The sequence below is a fragment of the Solea senegalensis genome, linkage group LG13 (assembly GCF_019176455.1).
Source record: "Solea senegalensis isolate Sse05_10M linkage group LG13, IFAPA_SoseM_1, whole genome shotgun sequence".
NCBI classification, from domain to species: domain Eukaryota; kingdom Metazoa; phylum Chordata; class Actinopteri; order Pleuronectiformes; family Soleidae; genus Solea; species Solea senegalensis.
The window spans coordinates 2,524,679-2,545,088 of record NC_058033.1 but is presented as its reverse complement, the minus strand read 5'-3'; the positions used below and the strand labels follow the sequence as shown (position 1 = coordinate 2,545,088).

At 42.6% G+C, this 20,410-nt stretch overlaps 1 protein-coding gene across 5 annotated transcripts in view; it reads left to right on the top strand.

The window, feature by feature from the left end:
* Window positions 1–215: 215 nt before the first annotated feature.
* Window positions 216–20,410, top strand: part of LOC122779499 (transcription factor COE1-like) — an 86,226-nt gene continuing 66,031 nt past the window's right edge. For 2 of the 5 annotated variants that reach the window (XM_044041926.1, XM_044041925.1), the window contains exons 1-7: window positions 216–230; window positions 3,357–4,117; window positions 4,846–5,002; window positions 5,678–5,738; window positions 6,946–7,001; window positions 14,233–14,306; window positions 17,679–17,747. In XM_044041926.1, coding sequence (XP_043897861.1) covers window positions 3,990–4,117; window positions 4,846–5,002; window positions 5,678–5,738; window positions 6,946–7,001; window positions 14,233–14,306; window positions 17,679–17,747 — 545 coding nt within the window. In that variant the 5' untranslated portion in view covers window positions 216–230; window positions 3,357–3,989. Of the gene's footprint in view, window positions 231–3,322; window positions 4,118–4,845; window positions 5,003–5,674; window positions 5,739–6,945; window positions 7,002–14,232; window positions 14,307–17,678; window positions 17,748–20,410 lie in introns of those variants that run through there. The other 3 variants (XM_044041924.1, XM_044041923.1, XM_044041927.1) reach the window with 3 other exon arrangements.

Below are 20,410 nucleotides of genomic sequence, written 5' to 3'. Positions count from 1 at the left end.
TAATTAAGTGTGCAGTTAATTAAGACTTGTAAATCAATTCTGTTGCAGCAACCGATGTTGGCCGAGCAGCTGCATGTCTCTCTGATAGTGAAATGATTCTTTTACTGAATTCTTCAGCCCTGTGATGGACTGGCGACCTGTCCAGGTTGCACCCGTCTTTCACCCTCTGTCAGCTGGGATTGGCACCAGCGACCCCCGCGAGCCTCATGTGGAGGAGGAAGCAGTTGAAGGTGAGTGAATTCTCCTGTGTTTTTCAGGTTCTGGTTGTTTAAAACTGATATATCTGCACTTAAAGCTGATATGTAATAAAGGTACTTTACAAAAATAAAGTTTTGTGGCAGAAGCATGCAATGGAAAGTATGTTAAAGCTGAAAGGAACTTGAGCCACTACTTCATCTTAATACAATAGGTGTTTGCTTTTAGGCCCAAAGCACGTGATAAAGTTTCAGTGTTTGACCCTGTAATGGAAAAAAAGACTCACCTGCCACTTTATTAGGTACACATGATACCTCATGACTCCTCATCTGCTTCATGTTTGGACATGTTGTGTCATAAGAGATGATGCCTTAAAACGTCGTCAGTCAGGAACAAAAAACAACGTTTGCTGCCTTAAACTAACAATAACGTGGACTTGGACTTAAATCACCAGCTTCACAACGAAGACAAATGCGGGTGAGATACCCGTACTGTTAATATTGATGGTGCATCATTTCAATTTTAAGAATTACTGTTTCTTCTTTGAGCCTAACATATGCAAGTAGTTATTTTATGGACATTTACTCCCCAAACCTGGCTGTCTCCATGACAACAGCAGTGTTTTCTGTTGTTTTTTTCTTCAAAACAAACATTTCGTTTAGGTTAAGCAACATAATCTATTTGAATAAGGTCATTTTTTTCAGAATAAAAGCTCTGAACTCGATATTTTCATTTCTTTTGTGACGGTAAAGCAATATGTAATATAACATAATAATACCAGAGATCTGCTGTGTGTTTGATAGACTCATCACAGCGTATTGTGTGTGTGCAGCAGTTGCAAAGTGTGTACCTAATAAAGTGGCACGTGAGTGTATGATCCTAGATACTTTGATGTTAAAGATAAAACTGAGAAGTTCTTTAGAGACATTTAAAAATGAATAACTTCACCAGACCGTTTCTACCAGTGGTTATACTCACGTCAGACACATGATGGCGCTAGTGTATTATTTTTTTGAGCTTGAAACACACAGAGGCGTGTGTGTGTGTGTGTGTGTGCGCGCGCGCGTGTGTGTGTCAGAGGTGCACAGCAGGAGTCACAGCGCGCGCTCACAGTGTGCTTATTTCTCCAACATGACGTTTTTCTTTCATCTGCCCTCTTTGTTCCTGCTCTTTAAAATCTTTGTTTACTGTCTGGATTAATGCAACATGTTATAATGTGTTTTTTTTTTTTAATTATTATTATTATATATTATAGTGTTTAATGTAAAGCTCATATTGTTCAGTTTAAATGATCAGCGTGTGATGTTTCACTGATGATTCAAGTCAAGTTATAAATGTCTCTCTATCACTTGTACAGGTTATAATAATTATTATCTCATTAGATGTTTGACCACATCAGACTAAAATGTAAACAAAATCCCCAAATGTTGGAAAATATACATATGATATTTTGAATTATTTTTATTTTCAGAATACAATCATATATTTTCCTTTTCCTGCACAAAAGTGTACGCTTTGAATTTGAGCGCAGGCCTATAATTAGGAGCACACGTGCACTGATTCATGTGTTCTTAAATAATCTTAGATGAACTGGTCCTTTTAACCCACATGGATCGATCCAAAGCCCTGTCGCTGCTCATCCATTCACACATTTCATCCTGCACAGGCTGATCCGCCACTTGTCTTTCTCCCCCGTCTTTAAGCAGGAAAAGTGGAACATAAAAGACGCTCATTCTATAGTATAATCAAGGTCAAGAGCGATTTTCAATAACCTTTGGGAATTGGGAGCCTGGAGCTGCGCCAGTGCGTCCTGCCAATCATTCCCCTCACAGCCAACGCGCGGCTGAATAATACTGAAGTTGTTGACCTTTTTGCACCTCGACAGATCAATGCCTTGTCGCTTTATTTTCCAAGCGGAGTTCAGAAGTGATCCATGCAAGCCTATTAATATTTGTGTTTTTACTTTGGATCCCTCCCTCACGGCGTCGGTGCATGTGATAAATTGTTTGAAATAACAGATGGTGCTGCAGGGAGAGACAAAGCAGGGGAGAGGGAGAGAAAAAAAAACCAAAAAACAAAAAAAAACCTGGTAGCAATTATCCTCAATTACGCTCATTGTTATTTTGAGCTAATTATTGTTATTGTCACTTTAGTTTGCGCGTCTTGCGGCGCTGGCCCGCAATAATGCGAGTCTGTGCGGGAGAGACAATAGAGAGCAGGGACGTGTTGTGACGATGAAATATGGCTTATGTAATTGAGCTTAACCAGTCGATCTAAATAAAACTCCCATGTGAGCGTATACGACATAGATGCGACACGTTCAACGCTCCATTAAAGAAATGTTTATGTTTCCTGTGAGAAAGTTTGGATTTCTGGACACACATTAGAAAAGAATATTTCTGGGCCTCAGCAGCTTAAAGATCCATTCCAGGGGTGTGCACATAGCTCAGCGGGGCGGGGTCAAGTGGGGGGAAAAGGGGCACCCCCTATGATATACACTATTATATATAATTATTCATTATTATTTCATTAAGCATACACTCGTGCAGCAAGTTTCTACAAGATTTTTATTAAGAAAAACTTACAGGTGTCAGAAATGATGAAGTTGTGTGCATCACGATACACTTTTGATTAAATAAAGAAAATAAGAAGTATAAAGCCATATTTATACCTGGTCAGAGGACAACAGGCCCAGTGACATTTTAAAGTGTGTGTATTTTTTTTCCTATATATATATAATATGAAAAAAAATAGATATCAAATCCTCCTGATGATATATAATACATATATAATATATGATATATAGATGCACATTGAGTGATGAGCGTCAATTTGGCCAAAATGAAACTTTCCCGGTCGATTTTCAGCGTCGTGACGCACGGATTCCTGTTTTTAGTGCGACGTTCGTAGAAAGAAATCAATCCATCTGCTTTGAACCGGGACAGCGCGGTTTCAGGGGGACAGAGCAGCGGAGGAGAGAGGGACAGAGGCGAGGACAGTGGGTGCTGACCTGTCTCCACTCTCCTCTCTGTTTAGGGGAGGCGTCTCCTCTCCCTTCTCTTCTCCTCTCTCCTCTCCTCCCGTCCTGTCTGTCCCCTCCCCTCTTTTCCCTTCCCATCCTAACTGCCACCCTCCTCCTCCTCCTCCTCCTCCACCCTCAGGCAGGAGAAGCCCGTGTTTGGTTCTCGGAGAGTCAGTCCTTTGGGAAGGAGTCACGAAGCGTTTTCCTCAGAGAGGCAGAGAGGGAGCGAGAGAGTGAGAGAGAGAGAGGAGTGTGCAGTGTGGAGAGCTCGGGACTCACCCGCAGGACGCAGCGCTGCTCTGGACCTCAGCACACGTCCCCCGGACCACAGGAGGACGAGAGGAGAACGCAAACGAGTCCAGAAGTGTCAGCACATAATGATGACATCTCATCTGAGCGCCACTTGATTTCTCCGCTGTTTTTTGGTTCCAGTTCCTCCAAAGTGCGGCTCTCCGCGCGCAAGCCGGAGTGACTTTTTTTTTTTACGCACCTTTCCACGCCGCGTCCATCTGGTGATTTACACACGTGTTTTTAAGTGACTGGTTCATTGGATCCTACCATTCGGATGTGACCCCGCTCTCACGTTTTAACCGCGACTTCCTCCTTATGCAGGACTAAAGGAATAAAGAGTTGGTTTTGTGGCGAAGCAGCAGCAGAAGGAGCAGAGCGCGCACCTTTGCAAAGCCCCGCTTGAGTCAGGAGGACAAGTGCACAGCGCAGCGGGAGACACGGACTAAAACCGGCACCAACACTGAGCTTCGGAGGTTTGCTCATGTTCGGGATCCAGGAGAGCATCCAGCGAAGCGGCAGCAGCCTGAAGGAGGAGCCGCTGGGAGGCATGAACGTCCGGGGATGGATGCAGGGGGGCGGCGTGCTGGACGCCAACACAGCCGCCCAAAGGTGAGCTCTTCCCCTTCCTTCCAGCCCGGAGGAGACACTGAACACACCACACTGTCCCCATGCATGTGTGTGCTGCGTTTACTGACACATGGAAACAGCAGGATGTTGTTTTAATGTCAGGAGCGCGCAGATGTGCCTGGGCAAGTTGATGGAGGGGAAACGCGGAGCTGCTGCTGTTGCTGCTGCTGCTGTGTGGAGGAATCAACTTTCATTTTCACACATTTATGCAGATGAATTCACAATTAAATAGTGAACGTAAAGGCAACACTGTTTGTGCCACAGATTTAAAACGCACGCCTTTTTTCCGTTCGTATTTTTGGAAAATCCAAAAGAGCGGTTAATAAATCTGTGATTAAGGTTTGAATATTGGGAAATTAAATCTGTCCATCTATAACTGCTTCTTAAACAAACGCATAGTTGACCTAATGGTGTTAAATTGAATTAAATTGTGATGGAGAGTCAGTGATGTAAATGTTGACCTCCTGTCACAGATTATCATGAATAACGACCTCGAGAATAAAAACGCTTTTCTTGTCATTAAAACGAAATAATTCATAGGTTTGTTTTGGAGTTTCTTCATCAACCTTTCATGATAATACATCACTTATAAGACTTATAATGTTCAAATGATAATAATAATAATAAAAAGAATAAAAACTATATATATTTCTATGAAGTGAAACTTCCACTGTCCCAACACCGACTCTTTGACGCCTGTGTGTCCGCAGTGGAGTGGGTCTGGCCCGGGCTCACTTTGAGAAGCAGCCGCCCTCCAACCTGCGGAAGTCCAACTTCTTCCACTTCGTCCTGGCGCTGTATGACCGTCAGGGTCAGCCTGTGGAGATCGAGAGGACCAACTTCGTGGACTTCATCGAGAAGGAGAAGGTCGGTGCAGAAGCTCAGTAACAGAATTAAATCCTGGAAGAGAATTTACGCACTGATTTTATTTTAGTAGATTTTTTTTTTTTTTAAAAAAGGCCTTATCATATTATCCCCCCGTGATTTACGACTTTACATATTAATGCCACATTTTAAAACTTCACTTAACCTATTAATTATTATAATAATAATAATAATTATTATTATATCGAGTGAATTAGATGTATATTCTGTAACAGAAAAAAGCCTCATTCGATTATTTTGTACTTGTAAATGTAAATTACAAAAAGTAAAAAAACCAACTGTTTTTTAAAGTTAGTTTAATTTACAGCTGGTTTAACACAACCACTTGTTCTACACAAACAAACAAACAAACAAACAGCGTGGCCATCAATTATGACACTGTTTAAATTAGAGGTATCGTAGGGAGGGAGGAGGGATTTAATGTTGGATTTATTTGCCCTGCAAACAGAACCAGTAATTACAGAGCAATTGAGAAAAAAAAAAAAAGCCACATTCACATTGTGTTTACACGCGGTCAAATGACAAAAAGCCCACATGTTTATTTAATGCATGACCACTGTGAGGAATTCAATCACTCACTCAGCATACATGTGTTATTTTGTGTGTGATAAAAAAGTGTCACATTTAGCTGAGTGTTTGTTTGTCTGTGTTAAGGAGATGAGCGGAGAGAAAACCAATAACGGGATTCATTACCGGCTGCAGCTGCTTTACAGTAACGGTGAGTTTTTGTCAAAATGTGTCAGTGACGCAGGTGATTTATTCATTTTAAGATGTGCAAAGAAAAAGGTTGCACGTTTTTAATGTTTCACAAATGTTTAATTTGAGTGATTTTTTTGTTTTATTATTATTATTTTTCTTTTTCTTTGCCTAAACTGTTACAGAGCAGCAGCAGCTGCAGCAGATGCTGCAAGGGGAATTAGTTGCAGCTTTGTGGCTTCATTGACTGTCACTGTCCTCAAGTGAGGACACACACTGTGAAAACAAGGCTGTGTGACAGTGAGACACAAAGTCTGCTGGCGGCACATCTTTATTTATTTATTTATTTATTTATTTTTCATGTTTCCAAAAGAGTATGTAAATATGTCATATATTTTTTTTTTTTTACTCCAGAGAATGTACAACATAAAACACCAAGAAAGAACAACACCTGGTAACAATATCAACACATAAGGAGAATTAAAACACCCCCACACAGATTATTAACAATGTAAAATGTGCTTTAAAGTGCTTAAAGGATTGTTGTGTTCAGGTCCAGGCCCATCATCTCAATCTGCAGCTCAAACACAGAGAGAGAACACATATATATATATATATATATATATATATATATATATATATATATATACACACATATACACATATACATATATAATGTTTTATATTGTCCAAATTGACAAGTCTAATTATTGATTGAAATATCATTTTGCATGTGGAAATGGACTGTGATACTGGGATTTTTTTAAAAATGATTCTTTTAGCCCAAAGGAAAAAAAAAAACTAAAACATTTAACATCATTATGAAGCATTAACAGCAGTCTAATGGTTTCTATGGTTTCGATCACGCACACACTCTCACACAGTGTCATGACTGGAAACAGAAGCACACACACACACACACACACAGAGTGTATGCCTCCTCAGACTGCTTTATTTTAGCATTCATTACGCTTAAGGAAGTAAGGTAAGTACGTAAAAAAAAAGAATAAATAAATCACAAGAAAAAAGAGCAGAAGTAAATTAGAAATGATATTAGAATGATTCCTTGTAATGACCTCTTGACCCCTCACATTTCATGTTGCATGAGTAAGCTCTAATGAATCAATAAAAATATTTATTTTATTTGACAGCTACATATATTAAATTATTGAAATGCACATTTAAATTCTTACTGGATTGATTTTGTACTTCTCTCTGCTCCCCAACAGGCATCAGAACAGAGCAGGACTTATATGTTCGACTCATCGACTCCATGACTAAACAGGTAAACACACACACACGCACACACACACACGCACACACACACTCTCTTTGTGTGTGTGTGTGTATGTGTGTCACCTCTACCGTTACCTCCCTGACAATGAGCTGCTTCAGTGATCTGCCTGTTCTCTGCCGCCCTCCTTTATCCGCATACACTCACACGCACAAAAAGCAGTGTTTATGTGTGTCTAATTCTGTGGGTGGGTGTTTCCACAGTATAGATATGTGTGTGTGTGTGTGTGTGAGAGAGTGGGTGGGTTCGGGGCACACACACACACACACACACACACACACACACACTCACTGCAAGGCTCCAGGCTTTTTTTGCCTGTACTTCTCTCGCTGTGATTAGAGCGAGGAGGCAGCGAGAGGGTGTGGAGGAGCAGGAGCGTGATTCTGCCGCTCACGGTGGGAAGTGGAAAGATATAACGACGCCTCTGGGACTCAGTCTGCTGCGTGGAGAGCACTTTCTGATCACGTCCAATGCATTGTTCATTTGTTGATCTGCCTTTTCACGCGACAAGTGACGCAAAAGAGCAGCGGATGGAAGACGCATGCTGATGTTGGTGTCTTTTACTTTTAGTTTTGTGGAGGAGAGGAGAGCGAGATCTTCTCCGATGCGTCATATGTTTGTGTGTTTGTTGTGTGCGGGTGTGAATGTGTGTCATTGTGTGTGGTATGGGACGAGGAGCCAAGAAGCCATGCTATGCACTGAACACTCGCTAATGTGATTCCATGATAGAGTCTCACACTGCTGCTGCCACACCGCGCCACATACTGTGTGTGTGTGTGTGTGTCTGGCAGGTTTAAGGGACCACACTGTTCCCTAACAACACTGTTTATCTCAAGCATAGAGGAGTAACGGCCAAGTACACACACACAAACACACACAAACAAACACACACGCAGGTTTGCACTGCTATTCACCGCTATTATCCCGAACCTAAACCATGACCAGTTAGTGCCTAACCCTAACCTAAACCTAACCGCTATTCAAAACTTTATCAGAAATTAGGTTCTGCCTCATTAGGACCAGGTTTGGGTCTAAAGAGGTAACAAATGCACACACTCGCTGAACTTATCACATCCAAGTCTTGATCCTTAAAAGCATTTTAGTTCAGGGGCCATATGTGATCTCAAGTGGGCCGGACCAGGAAAATAATAGCATCATAACAACAATAACAACAAGAACTCATAAATGTAGAAGATGTTTATCCATCAAACGTTACTTGTGAAGCCAAAACAAACACATTCAAGCGACTGACGAGACTGAATCTATATTTCATATCAGTAATTCTCTGTAAACGCTGAACTGCGTCAGGCCTGCAGAGAACCGCAGCGAAAACTGGCACATTAATGATGCAGTATATTCCTTTTTTTTTTCATGGCTTCTGTTTATTTAGCCGCCTTAAATAGACACCGTTTCCCCCACCCCAAAAAAAAAACTATCATTTGCTAAACATCTCCAGCACCGCACGCTGAGGCTCGTCGAGGGGCTGCGACTAAACTCTATTTATAATCCAGCTGTAGAACTAACACGGCACCGAGTTCAAAGGCAACAAGCACCATGGGAGCCGTGGAGTTTTGAATGCAAACAAATTAACTGGTCACGGAGGGTTCAGGTACTAATAGCGAGAGCTGATGATACTAATTTGTCTAAGAAAATGGATAATAAACCCCAGGGACGTGGTACACTTTTTAGTGAGGACCAATGAAAGCGAGCCTCGGGAAGAGGATCGTTTAAGCTGCATTTCCACTAGGTGGTACGGCTCGGCACAGCTCGGCACGGCTCGGCACAGGACTGTGAGAAACGTTTGATAATAGAAATAATGTAAGGAACTGACTGATTAAAATACAGATTTGTTTGTGGATTGTTGCCGTCCAGTATTGAAATCTGTAAAAGCCAGGTTGGATTTTCTGTGAGTGTAGTGTTGCTGCATGGTGTTATTTGGCTCATATCACTGATTCTGTTTATTTCACACTTCTGATAGTAGCTCCTCTGCCAGGAAAGTAAATCCCACTCAAGTGTTTGGCACCTAAAGCTGGCACCTACATCTGTTATCCTGCTTCTTTTTCTCCCCCCCCCTCCCCCAGTCTGTCTTGTGAGCGTGTGTTTTGCTGGGTGGGCCAGCGCTGATTGTGTTAAATGGAGGCGAGGAGCACCTCCAGTCGTCAGAAGCAGAGCTTTGGTGCCGGGTTGATCGCGACTCTCTTCCAGAGAATAAAAGGATCTGTCAGTGCGGCCCCGTCGGATCACTCGCTCGCTAGTCGACCTCGACGCTAACGCGGGAGGAAGTGTTGCTAACGGCTGCTTGTTTACACGCCACGCGTGTCATGCCACTTCAAAGGTGGGGAGGAGAGGGAGCGGCGGAGATGCTGCATGAAAGGCCGGGTGAGGCGGAGAGAGGAGGATGAAAGAGGAGTGCAGAGCAGATGAGGTGACAGCATGAAGACGCACTGAGATTGGAGCGCCACGTGGCTCAGGTTGCCGAGCAGGAGAGACATTAGGAACTTAAGACGTCACTTAAGCACACGATATATATCTCTGAGTGGCATCTGGAGGGGTCATGATGCGATGAAGTGTTAGAGGAAGTCCTCAAAACACAGCAAGCAGTTTTGGGTTTTGATCTGGTGTCAACGTTAGGCCGAGCAAGGGAGTCAGACGTGCAAGTAAATAGTAACTGGAGTTGTTTGCATGGAAAATGAAAAGTTCTTTTAAATTATTTAAAGCCGCTTTAAGAGGTTTGTGCTGCTTTGCAGATGTTTAATGCGCCGCTCAACCCTGTACACGGTAACCGTGATGTTTGTGAAAAAGTGTTTTACACTGTCGCTGAAGACTGTCGCTCTGATGTTTAATGGATGTTTGTGTCTTTTGAATGGACCCTCACTTCAGCATCACACTTGAAGTCGCACGCCGTAGTCCATGGGCCGAGGCTTGACGAGAGCAGCTCATCCGAATGACTCTGAAACTCTGTTATTTCAGCTTTAAGGGTTTAAGTTGCTCTCAGACAACATGTATCCACCCCTTCGGATTTTTGGAAGGAAGCACACTTTCATCGGGCCTATTTCTGTTCGTAAAGATGAATGCCTTTCCCTCGTACAAGGTGTGAAGAGAGAAAGGAAAAGAGCAGAGATGGGAGAGAAAGGGAGAAAAGAGTTTGAGGTGACACAATGATGCATGTTTGTCCAGTGTACGAAGCAAGTTCAGAGGAAGTTGTTGCCTGGCCCACTCTTTTCCCATGGCACAGCAGCAGTGAGCAGGTCTAATCATAGACAGACGTGTGGCTTATATAAAGTACATTTCCTTTTCAGAATCTGTCAGTTCTGTCTTTCCCTGCAGCTCCCGCACTCACTTAAGTAAAGGAAAATATTAAAGTCAAAAAGGAGAAACAGTTTCAGATGTCTGGATATTGGACGGGTTTTAGTGGAGCTTTGTTTTGTTGTTGAATATGTTCTCGGCGTGGATACCTGCGTTCAGGATTCATACATCGGTCTGTGGTGGAAACTGCTGGAAATATTAGCTCTAGATCAGGGGTGTCAAACATACGGCCCGGTGGCCAGAACCGGCCCGCTAGAGGGTCCAATCGGCCCACAGGATGAATTTGTTAAAATTTCACACTAATCTAAACGTAATGTCAAATGCTCCAGATACCCGTGACTAAATGTTTGTGCCTTTATAGATCCAATGTGCCGTGTAAATAGTAAATTTAGGCATGATATTGTTGAAATTGCACTTATATTTCTCAAGAAATTTCATGTTTTGTAAAATTATCCTTCATTAAATGTAAAACAGAGGGGAAAAAACAAAGGGGTTCTTGTTGTTCATAGGTTATTATGCTATTATTTTACTCATTTTTACTGGTCCGGCCCCCTTGAGATCAAATTGTGCTGTATGTGGCCCCTGAACAAAAATGAGTTTGACAACCCTGCTCTAGATTATGTTTTGGTTTCACGTGCCGACATGAGTCAGGTGTGCATACAGTAAGTGCTGGACTCCTGGACCACCAGGAGCTTTTAGCTGTAATATAAGAACAGTCACGGACAATGATAACTGACAGGAGGCCCGGGGTGCTCGGGTCTGGTCGGTAAAGGGGGCGGAGATTGGAGTAAATGAATGGACCGCACTCTCGCGCGCACATGGAATGACTCACACACAACACGAGTCGCTTTATTGGAACTTTATTGGAAGTTAATCCGCTCTCCGCCCACCATAAAAAAAAACTAAACTCACAGTAAAGATACAGTTATTAACGTACAATGCAAAGAATCCCGCGCTTCCCAATAAATACAGGTGTTCTGCTCTTAATAAGCACAAACACGTGACACAATGTTCGCGTCACTGAAATCACAGTTCATTTCAGGATCAACCTTTTTTTTTTTTAAATAAAAGTAAAAAGAAAAAGAAAAAACGCAGTATATATTCTTTCAAATATCACAAATTAGGATTATACAAGCGACTGACAGAACCAGTTTAAACGTGATGGATTTTATTTGCTGGTCCAGTGATGCAGACGTCCTCTGGGATTTGTCCCGTTATGTCAGGTGACCGATCTGACACTGCACACACACACATTAGTGCTCAAATGCTCTGGGCTGCAACAATATTGTAATGGGGCCCCCAGAGTGCACTGTTTTACATGAACGCATCAGAGCTCCGTAAAGGGCCATAGAGATCAGCCTACAGCCCTCGGTTCATCTTGGGGCCCCATATGGAACTCTCTCGCCCCGGGGGGCCATTCTTTGTGTCTCATTTCTGCTGGAAAATCATTGACAAACTGGAAAATTGAGCTTAAAATTAAAAAGAAATGCAGGGTTGTGATGTAACAATGTACAAATACTTTGTTACTGTACTTAAGCACAACATTCAAGTATCTGTACTTTACTTTATTTATGTTTCTCGCAACTTTTACTCCACTACATTTCCTCTAACTGTCTTTGTTACTACCAAATAAAATCTCCCTGAGCCAGGAATTGAACACACAACCTTCCAGTTGAAAGACAACTTGCCCTACCACTGATCCACCATGGCTCAATCCTAACTCTTCACTTGTTTAATACTTTTACTTCTAAAACTTAAGTACATTTTATATCAAAAGTACCGTAACTTTCATATACTTTAAAACTTTTACTTAAGTAATATTATACAGAGATACTTGTGCTCTACTTTATACAAGACTGAAACAATGATAACTTTCATCAAAATGACTACAGTTAATTCATCCGCTTGTTACCAATGGTGCCACAAATGAATCCACCAGTTTATTTTTTTATATAAAAATATAACTTTCATACTTTCACACACTACACACATAAAATACTCATTTTTCAAGGCAGTGGACATAATGGTGGCAGGAAACAAGTCGAAGATGTAGCTTACAAATCACCCTACTGCGGGTAATTGGTGGTGATGAAACACAGGTGCGCGTAATTAAGCCGCCCGTGTGCACACACACACACACACACACACAGAGTGACCAGAACCGGGGAAGGAATGACGGACCAGGACACACACGCGTGAGAAAAGGAGGAATCGCAAGGGAAATGAAATGACTTTTGGAGCAAACAGGTTATTGTTTTCACGCTTTCTAACATCCAACATCTCCGCGCGGACCCAGAGATTTGGCATCCCTTATTGGGTTTATTTTTAATCTCCAAATAACGCCACACCTGTACGTTTCTAACACACCTGATTCAAATGAATGGCTCGTTATCAGCGTTTGAGCAGGAAATAGTTAAAACATGCACCGGACTCAGTCCCCAGGACCAGGATTCAGGGTGCCTTCACACCAGTTCCTTCTGCATTAACCAACAGATGAGTGACTTTTCTTCTTCACTGTTTGTCGTCGTCTTCTTCTCCTTTGGTCATTTTTGACGCACCCATTCACACGGAAAGTGGGGTTAAGTGTCTTGCTCAAGGACACATCATTAGACTAGCAGGGCCAGAAATTGAACCCTCAACCTTCCAGTTGAAAGACAATCCGCCCTGCCACTGAGCTACCATGGCTCAGTCGTTCCTCCTCACCATTTTAATACTTTTACATCTAAAAGTATATTTTTATACTTGTAAATGTCATACTTTAAGACTTTTACTTAAGTAATATTATAAAAAAATGATTTCCTGGTTGATCAAGACTAGAAAAGCATTTACTGTAGAGTCGTTTTGTGGGTTTCGTGTGTGTGTGTGTGTGTGTGAAGACGGGAAAGTTCTGGATGAGGCCTAAAGTTCCCCTGATGGTGTGCGAGGTGTAGAACAGGAAAGTGAAAGTTCTTGTGAAAGGTTAGCGGTGTGTGATCCGTCCCTCGTCTCCTGACACAGAAACATTTACCCCGTGTTATCGCGAGAGCAGATGGAGCGCGGCGGTTATTCTGCTTGTTTTCGAAAAAGATCGCGATCAAGGTGTGTGTGCATAATTGTGTGTGTGCGTGAGCGGGGGGTGTGAGACGGCCCGTGCGGAGACGGTGGGTGTGAGAGGGTGTATGTGAAGGTGTTAGTGCTGAACGACGTGTTCTTGGAGGTGAAGTGGGAAGTGAACTGTTACCTCAGTCACACTGAACATGGTGCAGGAAAACAAAGAGAGTCTCACGGTGTCGTCGGCATCCTACTTTTCAGTTTCCGTCATAGTTTTTAGAATAATGCATGATGTTAAAGTATTATTTTGTCATTTGTGTTTTATTGAGATAAAAAATACTTATATTTGGTATGAGAATACTTTTTAAAATGCTGTAAAATACTAATATACAGTAGAATTTCTTTGAAACAACACGGTGACCATTGTATGGGATGGAAATAGGATGTCTGATTCTTTTGTTTGTTTTAAATAGAGGTTGTGGACTAAGTTATGCAACTGTACTGTGATGAAACACAACATTAGTGCCGTCACGTCATCCATGTGGATTGATTGCTGATTCATTGTGGGCTTCATCTGTTTTCTGAACAAAAAGTAAATAAAGAAGGAAGAGTTCCTTCAATCTGAGTAGTTTTAGTATAAAAAAAAAATGGTGTATTTGTAGTTTATTTTGATAGTACTTCTTGATGGTGAGAAGTAAAGTAAATGTAGCCAGTAATTACCACCACTGCCCATTTTTTTAGAGCTTTACTTTCCATACAGGACGTCAAAGTTATTTCTTTCTATTTATACTTCTTCTTCAAGGACTTTGGATGTCACATGGTAAAGATTTAGCGATATTTATTTTTAATAATTTCTCTTCTCTCTTTGTGTCTTTTCTTTTTCCAGCCAATTGTTTATGAAGGCCAAGACAAGAACCCAGAGATGTGCAGAGTGCTGCTGACACATGAGATCATGTGCAGGTGAGGATGTCTGCGTCACGCCTTTCATCATCCATCCTACAACTCCTCTCCTCTCCTCTCCTCTCCTCTCCTCTCCTCTCCTGCAGCACACTTTCTTCATCTGCAGAAAACTCCTCACCAACAATCACTTCTCTGTGCTCAATACATCTTTTATTATGTCACCCTCATTAACGCCCCCCCACCCCACCCCACACACACACACACACACACACACATGCACACCCAGATGTATAGATGCGTACACATGCGAAACCTCATCTGTTGAGGAAGATCAGTTTTAGCTATCAGAGTCGTTGCTTTAATTAAAATCTAAAGATGAATTTCTTCAGAAGTAGGTTGGGAGGAAAGCGCTCTATTTATAGACGCATTTTACCAACCTATCCTATACAATAGAAGACGTGTGTGTGTGTGTGTGTGTGTGTGTGTGTGTGACGCCTGGTTAATTAGGACACAGAGAAACTCATTAGTCAATCTGAACCCTCCTGTTGTTTCACGGCTAACAAATGGGCCTTCCTCCTCAGTCTGACTATAAAATATAGGCAGGCACCCTAACCCTCCTTCTCTTATACACACACACTGTATACTCACAAAGAAGTATTCATGTGCAACCCTCGCTTGCGCACACCAGTTATAAAAATTCAAATTTAGCACATGAATTAAGTTGTTCTTATTCCCTGACCTTGTCAGTGAACAGCTTTAAGTGTAACAATATAAATTGGGGCTCATCTGTATGCGCAAGCAGGGATTTTAACCATGAAATCAGCCGCACTAATATTTTATTCTATAGCTCGCTGAATGCTCCTCGGGGCAGTTCCGCCGCAGCGCTTTATGGAAAAGCCTATTGAAATTCTGATGTGATTTGCCGAGGAATTTATAAACAAATTGTATCTGGCAACGGATTTTTTTTTTTTACTGTAAATGATTGTTGTTCATCACGCGCGGAGTGAGTAGCACTGCACGGTATTACATCGACTGTATATGACGTTGCCTCTTTCCTGCGGGATTATGCAAACATTTCCTCATGGAGTGAGAAAGCAACAGTGCAGAAAGTAGGACTCTGTAAACACTCGCCGGCCTTCGCAGCCGCCGCTGTGGGGGTCAAAGCTACGGCTGCGCCCTCGTGTTCTCACATGCTGATTCTGCAGCGGGGGCCTCGCCGCGGCGCACGGCGTCCAACACACACACACAACAAAGAGCTCGGGGCGTCCATTAATCAGTGTGGCTCATTGTCATGGACGGGCTATTAGCCATATGCTCCCAGCCAATCTGCCACCGTACAGCCCTGCATCAAAAACCTGCTCGCAGCTTCTGGCACAAAACCACTGAATGGTTTTACTCCAGAGTGGTTGACAGAGTTGACTCTAATGTGTCGTGTTTTTAGTGAAAAGAAAAGGGAAATAAAACATAAAAAACTAAATATAGAGTCATTTATTGTAGTATGTTTGATAAACAAGAAACCAGTAGTATTCTCTCTATGATCAAAACCTTGATCTAGACCTTGTGTACTTGTATTTGTCACCTCTTTGGGACATTTGAGGTCAAACCCTGACCTCATCAGGACCAATACTCCTCATGGAGACCGAAACCCTGGTTGGGTTTAGGGGCCAAGATTTGAATAGTGGTCAGGTCAAGGGTTAATTGGTTATGGTGTCCAAACGAATGGAGATCAATTCAGTGTCCTTAGAAGAATAGCTACAAATGACCTGTGTGTGTGTGTGTGTGTGTTTGGAGGAGGAGAGGATGCAGCAGGGGGAGAGTAGATGATTAGATCACCAGGATCCAGGGAAATAAGTGCTACATTACCCCCATCCCGCCCCTCGTTTTCCTTCCCACTACCCCTCCATTTATAACATCTTCCACTCTTCCTCCCTCTTCTCCCCTCCTCCCCTCCTTGCCTCCTGTCCTGCCTTCCCCATGGCTTCATAGATGTCCAATCTCACTCCCCCCCGGTATTCTCCCATTCCCTTATCGCCCCTTTTCCTCCCCTCTAACCTCTCGCTGGTGCTCTGCTCTTTCTCCGACTGGGCTGTGAAGTGACCCAGATCATAGAGGAGCAGAGAGGGAATGACAGGGAGAGCAGAAAGGCAGGTAGAGCAGCAAATGGAGAAGACAATGTGTAAGGTGTAATGTATCAGTCTCTTTCTTTTCACCTCTGCCATCTGTGACAGTGGGAAACCTGAGACGTCTCCCCTTCCTCTTCTCCCCACCCAAACCTCATCCTCACCCCTCCCACTTTTCCTCTCTCTCTGTCACTCTCACCCTCTTGTTTTAGCTTTCCCTCCCATGCTCCCCTTTTACTCTTTACTACCGTTCCCCCCCCCAGGCTTTAGCGCCCCCTCCTGCTTACACCTTCATTCATAATTGATGCATGCGAGGAAGACAGACTTGTAGTGTGCACATGTGTGAATTCTGGCGCACACCATGTCAGGTTTCTCTTTCTTTTCGTTGCGTACGAGTGTGTTTACTCCACCCCGAGCCTCTTTATTTGTCTCCAGCCTCCATCTCATCTGCTCATCAGCACAATGTTGCTTGTTTTAATACTTAAAACTCAAAACTCAGCTTGAAATAATGACTTAATGAATCTGCACTTAAAATATTTCACATCATTTCCAAACAAAATATGAAATATAAATGGTTTTTGCATTATATATGGCCAGTATAGAGTATGTAGCTCCCTTATAGGCAGAACCCCACTGTTTAGCTAAATGACCTCCCCGTGCATTGTGCTCGGCTAATAAACACAGACACTGCTACCAGACAGAATTCATCAACGTCTTCTTTGGCTCAGTGTGGATCAAAAACAAGAAAAATAACGCATCTATTTAAAGAGACATGAATCCTGCACACTGTCTTTCTTGCTGTAAATGTTAAAAAAACACTTCCAGGTGGTCGGCCCTGTCGTACTCTTACCACGGGTGCATGGAGTCAGGTTTTTATTCCAAGGGTTTAATTCATAAAAGTTGTTTTCACTCTACAAAGCTGCATCATCTGTAACATCACGTGTGTAACTGCTCTGACATGAAAATCTTAATCCACCTCCAGTTTCGGTTCAGATTGGGAGCTCCTGACAGTGCGGCGCGTGTACTGAGATGTAGCAGCACTTTGAGCTGTCAGATCCCAGCGCGCGTTTGTTTTCCACGTCTTTATAAGTCTGTAGTCTTATCAAGGGAAAGCCTCTCTCCAACTTTGAGACAGATTTGATCAAATCCAGTGAAATGTGCCCGAGAACAAATTTCTATACGGCGAACAAAGCGCGGAATGGAGAACGCTCTCCTTTTGTGCGCCTAAGTCTGACACTCTGTTATAATATACTGTACAATCCCTGTGTCTAACTTTTCTCCAACTCTGCACTGTCTTCTTTTTTTCTTTCAGTCGGTGCTGTGACAAGAAGAGCTGTGGAAACCGTAATGAGACACCCTCAGACCCTGTTATCATTGACAGGTACCGCCTGCTCTCACTTTGTCTCATTCTGTCACACGCACACACACACACACGCACGCACAGTGTGATGAGCGTTGACCCATTTGAACGACGGCTGTCTCTCCTGAAATAGACGCTCCTCAGATGAAACCGGTGTCTTCTGAAGGATGGAAACATTTACGCTCACATTTTAAGGTTTTTTTTTTTAAACACAAAGAGGTCGAGGAGTAGATTTGCCGCGAGTCGTGCGATTTAAACATTTTATTTCTGTTCAGTTGTGTTAACGCTGACCTGTGCTGAGGGGACAGAAACACACACACACAAACACACACACACACACACACACACACTCGCACCTACTGACTGTAAAGGAAGTGTGTGTTTCCACTACGTAATCCAAAATGAAAAGCTGTTTACAAGCAGGAGATGTCTGCCATTTTCACTGCCACTCCTGTCTGTCTGTCTGTCTGTCTGTCTATCTCTTTCTTTCTTCTTGTCTGTCTGTTTTTTTTTTGAGATGAAGGACTGAAGTCATCCCTCCTCCCTCCTCCTCCCCCCCCTCCTCTCCTCTCCTCTCCTCTCTTCTCTTTTCTGCCTCTCCTACAGCAGCACAGGAAAATGGGTCATGAGCAAAGGAAAAAAGTGACAGAGAAAAACTGAAATGAGATCCAACCTCATTTTAATCTGATTTGTTCTCGGCAGTTGTTTTAACCCTCTGTGAGCAGGTTTTTTTTTTTTTGTAATTCACGAGGGGAGAAGTGAAACGGTGCCGGTGCTCGTCACTCTCGACCAGGGAACCCAATTATCGATATTTCGGGCGGTTGCGACGGATAAAAGGTCAAATCCAGTTCACGTTAGGGTATGAAATACTGAATTTACACACGTTCCGTTGTATTTGGAGTAAATATCACCCTGTTTGATGAGGAATTGGGTACAAGAAAATCAAAATTTATAGAGAAATAATCATCTGCCAGGCACAAAACCCGTTTATTTTACAGTCAAATGACACTTTATAACCCCAAAGCAATGTTTTAGCTGAGTTCTGACAGCTGAGACTGACAAACATGTATAAGTATTGTTGTTTTATTTATAAACCACAAAGTAAAACATGTTGCAGGCAGCATAAATACTAAATATACATAAATTAATGTTGCCACGTAGGCATTTATCAAATCAAATATTTGATAAAAGCAGTTCAAGGTGTCTTTTCCTGTCGGTGTGCAGAACTATAACTATATTTGTGACTTTTTAACCTCTTATAATATGAAGTGCTTTTAATCACACATTTCTGTAAATGTTTTAAATGATCCTCTAAAGTTGACGTGTCCGTACGGCTGAATGTGTGCACGTCGCATTATAGTATCTTTGCACTGCAGCCACTTTTCCCTCTGTTTTTCTTGGCTATCTCAGACATCTCAGCTTACACACCACTATACATTCGCCTGAGAGGAATGCATGCCTCCATGTGGGGGGATGTGACTTGGGTTGGACCATAAATAGAAAGAAAAGGTGATATATTAGACGCAAACGCGACTTAATAACGTATATATAACCTAAATACTATATGTGTGTGTTTGCCTCGTGCGGCTCGACTATTTTAAGGCTTGTCCTGTTTAAATTTTTTCTCCCTTTCAGCTGTTTTTGCTCTGTACAGTAAACTTGACGCACATATTATATACATCTTTACTGTATTTCCTCATGTGACCTGATACCAACACAGATATCGCACTTCAGAGATCGTTGCTAGCGCCGTGTTTGTTTACTTACGTCACACAGAATGAGTGAAAATCATCTTTGTCAACATGAATTAATGAGACATTTATTGATTATTATTCGTGTGACAGGCTGGACTGTGCAGTGTCACCTTGACTCTTTAGATGATTATCATCCTTAATATACACTGTCGAACCACAATGACTCACAGTAAGATGGTCGCACGCACGTTTTGAATATAAACAAACACCAAAGGCAACAACAACAACAACAACAACAACAACATTGCGCTAGTAAAGCGAGGCGGCTAAGAGAGCACCGTGTCTTACTTTGTACACGAGTGCGATTTATAATCCAGGTCAGATCAAACACAGCGGGTCAAGCAGCAGATGTCAGTCGATACGATGCGTCGCGTTTCCACTTCCAGTGCAGACAGGAAGTCGGAAGACAAAGTAGAGTTTGAGCACTTCCTCACAAAGTGTGGTTGTTTGTGTGTGTGTTTCATTGCGAGAAGAGAGGAGCTGAGTGAATTGTGGGAGATGTCAGGGAACTTGGTCAGGATGGAATGTCAAGGTTACCGTGGATACCGTGGGATACTTCCTGTACACCCCCGCCCCACTTCCCCACTCCTCAGTGGTTCACAGCCTCTAAGTTTAACATCTGGATCTCTGCTGTCCAACATGTGGAAAGAGAGAAAGAGAGAAGTCGCAATAAGAGCGGCGAGTGTGCCAATGCTTGTAAACAATCGGATCATAAAACACACTTTTTTGGCACGTCGTGAGCAAATGAGCAAACACACTCTGCGGCCACTTTATTAGGTACACGAGCACCAGAGGGAACAGGGAAGGGATCGTGTTCATGTCACAGCACTAATGACTCCTGTCGGATTTTTATTTATAATAACCAGATGGACAGAGGAGTGAGGGACCGAAGACATGTTACAGGCTATTGAAGATGAAATTCTGCTGACT